Here is an 8,838-nt window from a genome sequence, read left to right as displayed (position 1 = left end):
CATCAGTGATGTGAGTGAAGAAAAGAGCAAATCAGCGCCAAAATGTGCTCCAGGAGGAAGACTCTGCCCCCATGCTGAGGGCAAGGGCTTTCCACAGGCTGTGGTGAAGCTTTTAGCACCGATGGATGTGCTCAGGCATTACAAGGAGGTGCACTGCTTCCCCTCAGTCCCTGCGTTTCTGCTTTGTGGTGGGAGCTGTTATTGCTCCTTCTGAGGCAGCAGCCTGTGTGTCATTCGCTGCCTTTTGCACTTATCCCATTATTTATTCCATACCCAGAGCCCTGGGTCAGTCTCTCCTGAGTTCTTCTGCCTCATGCAATGGTCCAAGCCCAAACTGCCTGATGCAGGGTCAGTAGAGGAAATAGGGCTTGTTATGACAGGTCAGGGCTCATAAGGCACCTGCTTTGGAAAGAAACGCTGGATTGATTCCCAGGCGAGAGGTGCTGCTTGTGCAAGAGGCTGGATGAGCTGGTTGCCACCAAAATATTGGCCCCTGTGATAACAAACACTGGCACGAGTCAAAGCTCGTTAAACAGAGGGGGAATTCCTCCCCAGTGCCAGGAGCTCTCCTATTAAAGCTGCCCCAGGAAGCTGCTGAGCTGAGTGTTTGTAAGGTGGTGTGGAGAGTTTAGGGGCTTTTATGGCTGGTAAGGCTGGCAGTTGATTTGGGGGCATAAATGTAGTTATAATGCACTTATTAGCTGCTTCCTAGTTCTCAGATTTCTGTGTCTGTCTCCTCAGGCCTGCAGCTGCTTTTTCTGGGGTGTTTTGTGCCATTTTAGTGCTGTAAGTGCTTTGTCTTGCTGCTGTGTTTTGCAAAACTCTTCTTAAAAGGTGTCTGGTTTAGACCCTTGTGCTGTGTAAACAAGGATTGGGAAGGATTTTCTTGATTAAGTCTTGTTGTTGGTTGGTTGGTTTGGGGTTGAATTTTGGGTGTTTTTTTAGAAAATTAGTATAAAATTTGTGCCAGCCTCTGGGCAGGCAGAGGAGGCCAAGGCACAATGGTGTGAAATGTCTTTTATTGCTCAAATCGGACCAGGCTGGACACTGGGGCTTGGAGCAGCCTGGGGCAGTGCAAGGTGTCCCTGCCCATGGGACTGGGTGGGCTTTGAGATTCCTTCCAACCCAAACCCCTCTGTGATTGTTTGATGATTCAGGTCTCTGCAGGAGACCTCAGGTGAGGGTTTCCAAGTCTCAGATGCAGATAAAGGAAATGTTCTCCTGTGTTAGCATTCTCCTGACGACAGCATGGGCCTCTGCAGCTCGTGGTCCACACAAGGTGCTGGTGTTTTGCTGCATTCCCTGCCCCTCTGGACACTCACGAGAGAGATCCCTGGACTCCCCATGTCTTGGTGCAGAAGGTTTGGGGGCCGGAAACTTCTCTCTGAAGCAGTAGGGTGGCAAAAGGGCCCCAAACGGAGTGGGTCTCACACAGCATCCCCTCTTCCCTCAGGGGAGGTGAATTGTTGGCCGGTGTGAGCTCTCCCAGGGCTGTTTGTCCCCGATGCAGTGTTGTCCTGATGATAACGTGTCGCTGACCTTGCAGCCTGGCTCAGGGGGGCTGCGCTTGTGTCCTTGGTGCTATGAGCCGCCGGCAGGTCCTCAGCAGTGCCCGGCCTCCACAGCACCTCCCTCGCTGCCACCTGTGCCAAACCCTCTCGTGTGCTGTCCCCTCTGTCCTGCTCTGTCACCCGTCCTGTGCTGTCCCCTCTCCGCAGAGCTCCCTTCCCCCAGGCTGGCTGTGGCCATGGCCGTGGCACTGGCGCTGCTGGTGCTGCTGGCTGCCGATGCTGCGGTGCTGGTGAAGAACCCACTGCTGAACATCTGCATGGATGCCAAACACCACAAGCACAAGCCTGGCCCCGAGGGGAAGCTGCATGACCAGGTAGGAGCTGCTGATGGGCTGGGTGGGACTGTCTGGGCCCCCTGTACCTGCCTCCCCACCGGGGACTGGTTTGGGCTTGGCCCCCACCTGCCTGAGGGAGAAAGCCTGTGCTGGGTGTGAGACCTGTTTGTTTGCTGCCTTCTTTCAGCAAATGGCCAGAGCGGGGGCAGTGGTGTGGGGATTTGTCAGCTCTGTGCCACACCTCTTTAAGCCCCTCCTGAAGCTCAGGTACCCCAGAGCACAGCAAGGGAAAGGATGGTGAAGAGAAACTCCTCTGCTCCCTCTCCGTGTTGGAGATTCTTGTTGCTCTGCCCCAGGCTCCTGGTGGAGGAAAAGGGGGTTTGTTCCTGTTCCTGAGGATCTGATCTGCTGTCCCTCCAGTTCTGCCATGCTGCAGTGCTGAACTCCTGAGCCCAAAGTGACCAGGAGTTCGCTGAAGAAGATAAAATCCTCTGGTTGCTGAAGGCTCCTTGCTGTGGGCTCTGCAGGGAGCCGGCACCTGCGGCATCCCCTGCCCTCCTGGAGCTCCTGCCTGCCCACCCGGACCAGCCTGTCCCTTGCTCTGTTGCAGTGCTCTCCCTGGAAGGACAACGCCTGCTGCACAGCCAACACCAGTTCAGAAGCCCACAAGGACCAATCCAACCTGTACAACTTCAACTGGAACCACTGTGGGGTGATGCCACCCAAATGCAAGCGCCACTTCATCCAGGACACGTGCTTGTATGAGTGCTCACCCAACCTGGGGCCCTGGATTGACCAGGTAGGATCTGATCAAGGAATCATGGAACTGTTTGGGTTGGAAGGGACCTTAAAGCCCATCCAGTGCCACCCCTGCCATGGCAGGGACACCTCCCACTGTCCCAGGCTGCTCCAAGCCCCAGTGTCCAGCCTGGCCTTGGACACTGCCAGGGATCCAGGGGCAGCCCCAGCTGCTCTGGGCACCCTGTGCCAGGGCCTGCCCACCCTCCCAGGGAAGGATTTCTCTTCAATAGCTGGGGTGTCTCAACTTTTCCCACAGGGTAGAAAGATTCCAAGGACTTTTCTGGCCTCTGACTGATAGAAGAATTCCTTGTGTCAAGACACATCTCTGCTGAGGCTGAAACTCCTCTGGGACCAGCTGTGGAGCCCCATGGGAGGGGCTGGGGGGATCTGGGATGTGGCAGATCTTGCCCTTGACTTTCAAGGGCCCTCCCCAGTGTGCCTGGTCCTGTGTCCTGCAGGTTGACAGCAGCTGGCGTCGGGAGAGGATTCTCCACGTGCCGCTCTGCAAGGAGGACTGCGAGGAGTGGTGGAAGGACTGCAAGGATGCCCTCACGTGCAAAGAGAACTGGCACAAGGGCTGGAACTGGGCAACAGGTTGGTGGGCTCTGGGGAACCCCTCCTCACCCCCAGGCAGGTCACTGGCAGCGTCGCTGCTGCCAGGAGCCCAAAGCTCTCTCACTTCTCTGGGGTGGTCAAGCAGGTGGCCTAGCCCTCAGTGCCCAGCTGCGGCGTAGCGATGGGCCGTGGGCAGGTGACCTGCTCCTCCCAGGGGGAAGGACGGGAGGGAAGGGCTGTCCCAGTGCTCTCACGGAGGTTTTCTGCTGCGGTGCTCTGTCCCCAGGAACCAACCGCTGTCCCTGGGGCTCCATGTGCAGGCCCTTCAGCGAGGTCTTCCCCCGACCCAAAGACCTGTGCGAGAAGATCTGGTCCAACTCCTACAAATACAGCTCCGAGCACCGGGGCAGCGGGCACTGCATCCAGATGTGGTTTGACCCTGCCCAGGGGAACCCCAACGTGGCTGTGGCGAGATACTACGCTTGGGAAAAGACCTGCTCCCCTGCTCAGGGGGAGAAAGCGGCTCCTGAGAGGGACCAAGCTGCGCGTGCTCTGCCCTGGTCTGCCCTGGCCCTGCTGCCCCTGGCCCTTGTGCTGCTCCCCGAGGTCGCTGGGGGCTGTGGGATCCCGCAGATGGGGGTCCCTGTGGCGGCTCTGTGAAGGGGCATGGCCTGGCCTGCTCCAGCTGCTCCACAAGAGGAAGTGGCACAGATGACCCTGTCAGTCTGTCCAGTGCTCAGCACAAGTTGTGTTGTTGGACCTTGATACCCACCTCTTGTGGCTGCTGACCAGGACACAGATTTTCTTGCCACTGAGGGAAGGGCAATACAATCTCTGTTCTGATGTGGGAGCTCCTCCATGTCTGTTCCCAGCCCATGGCCGTGTGCTGGGTTGGCTGAGCTCTGGTGTCTGGTCCTTTGGGCTGCTGTGACTCCCTGAAGGGTGGGTTTGATAATAAAGTCTTTCTCTGGATCAGCCTTGCTGTACTGATGTGAAATATTCCTGAGGAGGGGAAAGTGTCCTGGGGGTGGAGGGAGGTGGCTGGGCCGGGGTGGTGGTGGGTGTGGGATCTGGAAATGTAGGAATTGGCCTGGGGGTAGGAAAGATCATAAAATTATAAATGGTTTGGATTGGAAGAGATGTCAAAGCTCAGCTCTCTCCACTCTCCTGCCATGGCAGGGACACCTCCCACTGTCCCAGGCTGCTCCCAGCCCCAGTGTCCAGCCTGGCCTTGGGCACTGCCAGGGATCCAAGGGCAGCCCCAGCTGCTCTGGGCACCCTGTGCCAGGGCCTGCCCACCCTGCCAGGGAACAATTCCTGCCCAATCTCCCATCCAGCCCTGCCCTCTGGCACTGGGAAGCCATTCCCTGGCTCCTGGCCCTCCATGCCTTGGCCCCAGTCCCTCTGCAGCTCTCCTGGAGCCCCTTTAGGCACTGGAAGGGGCTCTGAGCTCTCCCTGGAGCCTTCTCTTCTCCAGGTGAGCACCCCCAGCTCTCCCAGCCTGGCTCCAGAGCAGAGGGGCTCCACCCATGGAGCAACTCCAGGGCCTCCTCTGGGCTCTCTCCAGCAGCTCCAGGTACTCCTTTTGCTGGACCCCAGGGCTGGGGCAGCTCTGCAGGTGGGGTCCCACCTCGGTGGGGCAGAGGAGCAGGACTGTCCTGATGTGCTGCTGGCCAGAGGCTGCCAGCAGGACCCTCCCTGTCCTTGGCTGCAGCCCAGGGGAGCTGCCTCAGCCCTGCCCACACCTGCTGTGGGCTCGAGAGCTGGGTTGCTTCAAAGCAGGGTAAAGGCTCCCAGACCTGCAGGATCTGTGCAAAGACTTGCTGCTGTGCTTGCTTGGGGTTTTCCTTCCTCTGAAGCAGAAACTTCAGCAGAACTTCAGCAACTCCTTGAAAGGAAAGGCAGAGGGCGGGAAGAGCCGGATGCCCTGCCTGGAGTGGGGATAGAGAGGGGGTCCTGCTGCTTTTGGGGTTGGATAAAGCTGGAGCCTGACTCCTCAATCCCGAAGTTCAGCATCCTGAGTGGGGTGAAGGTGTGGCAGAGCTGGTGAAGTACCTGAGAAAGGAACCCCCAGGTGCTGCCACTGACACCTTCCCTAAAGCTGCTGAGCTGGCACAGCCCAGAGGCACCTGACTGCCAGTCTGGGGGCTTTATCCCATAAAAGCTTTTTAATCTGGGCATCTTCTAACACCCCCTTTGCCCGAGTTCCCCCTAGGGATGCCCCTCAAGGTCACTTCTCAAGGCTGAGCCAAAGCAATCTGCCCATGGCCCTTGGTCTGGGTGAGTGACACCAATCTCTGCTCAATAATGGGCTCTGCTGGCTTTAACTGAACTGCTTTGGGCTTGTTTCCAGCAGTGCATTACACTGGTGCTTGTAGCTACCTGTGCTGTGCAGTCAATAATGCTGGTTAAGGCCTCTTAGTCTAATCATTATAATAATAATTCATTTGTTTATCTAAATATGTTTGGTTTCCCATCCTTAATCCTAGAGGACTAAGTCACGTAAAGGTTCAATCACAGCTGTAGAATCCTTCAGGCACAAATCATCGACCAAGTCTGGGGCTGGGGTTGGATCCAGCCACACCCAGACGCCTCTCTGGGACAGAGTTCAGGAAGCCATGGAATCTGGGTGGGGGTTAGGGTTTTGGGGGTCTGTGGGGAGTGTTTGGGGGTCCTTTCTGCTCCTCATGACTCAGTGGGAGGGTCTCCACGATAAAGTTTCTCTCCCACTCTGCCCATGGGGCAATGCCAGGGCTGCCCAGGCCAGGCCAAGTCCAAGCTGCAGACCTTCGTAGTACTTCAAATATTTGCAGGAGTTTTTAGATCAGAGCAGCTGTTTCCAGAAGCTTTTCTGGCAAATTTTTATTTTAAAATGTTCCCAATGATGTAGTCTCTGTCACAGCTGATCACTAATTCCTTGCCTTTACATGGAACAGAGAAGCACTTTCCCTCTCTAACTTGAATATGAAGAATTTAATCTAATTGCTCTAAATGTAGTATGTTGTCTCCAAAATCTGAAGGTGGAGCCCACAACTGACCAGGGCTTAGAAATGTTTTCTAGCCCATGTGTGGGGGGTGAGGTTTGCCCTGCCTGCCCCAGGTAGGGACAGAGCAGAGGGAGCACTGGGAGCTGATTCCTGTGACAGGGACCTCCATAAAGGGCGCAAATCAAACAACTCAGAAGGCAAAGCTGCTCAGGGAGAAGGAAATCTGGTTTGGGCAATTCCTGCTGTCTGTGGGCTTGGTGTCTGGTGGGTTCTGCTCAGCTCTGCCACTGTGTCCAACAGATGTCCAGGTTCTTTTCTCTTAGAAGTACGTTGGGATCCTGCGGAGGAGCAGTGTGATCTCCTCCTGTCCCAAACCCACATGGGAACCCTGTGCCTGGAAGGAGACCTGACCTCATGGCTTCCAGCCATTCATAGTTTTATCCTTTAAAGTCACTCTGGGACGAGCTCCAAGAGGTGCTGCAGCCAGCTCCTCTTCGAGGCACTCCCAGCTGCAGACACGCCCTGGCCATTTCTAAGGGTCGAGTGTTCTCAGCGGTTTCTCCCACCTCAGACTGGCTTTCACCCCAGAAATGGTGGCTCTGTGCAAGTAAATGTGCCCAGGCCGAGGAAGGTGGTGCCCAAAGCAAGGGGTCAGAGAGGAGCTGGTGGCTGCTCTGGGGGAGGTGACCGGGGGGGGGGGTCAGTGAGGGCTTGGGGATGCTGTTGGAGCTGGGGGGACACTGGCAGTGTGGAGGGGAGGGCGGGTCCTGGGCAGGGTCATCGGACCAGAGCTGTGGCAGAGGCCAGGCTGTGGTGGGGTGGGGCAAGAGGGGACGGAGAGCTGGAGATGCACTGCAGGCAGAGAGGCAGAGCTTGGGAGGAAGATGAAAAGAAACTGGTCTCAGCCCTATCCCAAACTACTTTCTACACCCTGGGATATCTGACTTTCATCCATCTCGTGGATTTGCCCAAACAGCCCTATGGGCTGCGTAGGAATATTACATTCCCCGTGGTGTCCGTGGTGAATATTTCAAGGAGAGACAAAGTGCACTGAGCAGGACCTTCACTGTTAAAGATCTTCATTCTGTGGGGTGTTTTATTTGTTTTTGTTTGTCTGGTTTTCGTAGCTGAAAGCTCTGGACTTCAGCAGGGTGGGCTTGGGAATACTGAGGTAGAGGTATGTCCTTGTCCCATCCCTGGCAGTGTCCAAGGCTGGGCTGGACAGGGCTTGGAGCAGCCTGGGACAGTGGAAAGTGTCCCTGCCCATGGCCGGGGTGGCACTGGATGGGCTGTAAGGTCCTTCCAACCCAAACCATTCCAGGATTCTCGCATTGCACAAGGACGATGCCCAGGAGGCCACGTTTCAGGAAGCCATGAGGTTCATTGGAGATGGAATCAAAATAGCAGTTTCCAAACCTCACTGATGCAATGGCTAGGCAAGAAGGGCACTAGAAGGCACCAGGCATAAATTCCCACCTTTGCAGTGATCCCTGGCATGAGAAAAACCAGATGATTTACAGAAGGAAATGGCACAAGCATGGAGAGCAAAAGAGAAGGCTGGGAAGGCGAGAAGTGATTTGCATTCAGCGAGGGGCAGATTGATGTACGAGCTGCTTTGTTATTCCAATGCTGGGGAAGCACATGGAGTGATAGATGGTGTGACCAGGCATGGCAGTTCCTTGGGTTTTTGTTATAAATTATTTTTCCTGAAGTAGTCTAACATCAGCAGCAAAGTCAGAAATCAGGGGGAATAGGGGAAAAAAATTAGAAGTTAATAAAACAGATGGTTTAAAAGTACCAGGGCACTGTAAGGGCAGGGTTACAATTCCCCTGGGAGCACTTACAGAGGGGCAGGAGCAGCCCAAGGGCTGCTGGCAGAGATCTTGGAGGATGAACAGAAGATAAATGGAATGAAAACCAGCGTGGAGCGAGGCAAGCCCAGAGCCTGCCTTAGGAGATGTGGAAATGGGCAAAGAACCGCTTCGATTAACATTCAATTCCTGAAAAACCGTGAAACAGAGAAGCCCAATCCTTTCGGAGCACACATGGCAGCAGCGACTGTGGATTTCTTAGGAACAAGTTGTGACAAAGTGCAGTAATTTCTCCTCCAGCTGGGGCAGCACGTCCGGCTGCCAGGGCACAGCCAGGGAATTAACTCGGCCCCGACTGCAGTCACACCTGGCACACGTCTCTCACAACGTCCTGGGAAACAAGAGGGCAGAGAACGATCAAATGAAACAACCACAAAAGGGAGGACAAAACTCGCTTGAAAAATGAGGTTATCAATTATTCATTGCTGAAGATGAAGGAAGTGGTCTGATTTCTGCAGTTATTCCCAGCTTTCATCAATGAGCTCCTCAGGAAACAGCCATCTTTTGGGGTGTTGTCACGTTGTCATGTCACGCTGTTGTCATGTCATACTGGGGACATAGAGCTGACCTTCCCTGGCTGATCTGGCCTTTAATCCGTGTATTCCATGAGAATGCACCAGACTGGGTGTTTATTAGTTCAGTACTGCCTGACTGCCTACCATTTTTGGTGTAACTCCAGCCTCCCTCTGGTGCCTCGACAGCACCAAACCCAAGTGGAGGCACCGTCTGTGAGGGAACACAAAGACCCATTAGCAACAAAATAAATAAAATTCCACAG

The 8,838-nt window shown here is 55.1% G+C and overlaps 1 protein-coding gene across 2 annotated transcripts; it reads left to right on the top strand.

Annotated features, from left to right (window-relative positions):
• Nucleotides 1–541: 541 nt before the first annotated feature.
• Nucleotides 542–4,177, top strand: LOC121660432 (folate receptor alpha-like). 2 transcript variants are annotated; one of them, XM_042019892.1, is made up of 5 exons: nt 542–647; nt 1,719–1,885; nt 2,457–2,645; nt 3,106–3,241; nt 3,489–4,177. In XM_042019892.1, the coding sequence occupies exons 1-5, from the start codon at nt 641–643 to the stop codon at nt 3,860–3,862; spliced, it is 873 nt and encodes a 290-aa protein (XP_041875826.1). In that variant the 5' UTR covers nt 542–640; the 3' UTR covers nt 3,863–4,177. The 2 variants fall into 2 exon arrangements, with proteins under 2 accessions (XP_041875826.1, XP_041875760.1); XM_042019826.1 differs by lacking the exon at nt 542–647 and having other exon boundaries at nt 1,139–1,885.
• The last annotated feature ends 4,661 nt before the right edge of the window (nt 4,178–8,838 follow it).

This window comes from Corvus kubaryi, unplaced genomic scaffold, assembly GCF_017639235.1.
Source record: "Corvus kubaryi isolate FWS band 111438036 unplaced genomic scaffold, C.kubaryi_AGA036_p1.0 114, whole genome shotgun sequence".
NCBI classification, from domain to species: domain Eukaryota; kingdom Metazoa; phylum Chordata; class Aves; order Passeriformes; family Corvidae; genus Corvus; species Corvus kubaryi.
The sequence above is the reverse complement of the archived record's forward strand: the minus strand, read 5'-3'. Positions and strand labels throughout refer to the sequence as shown.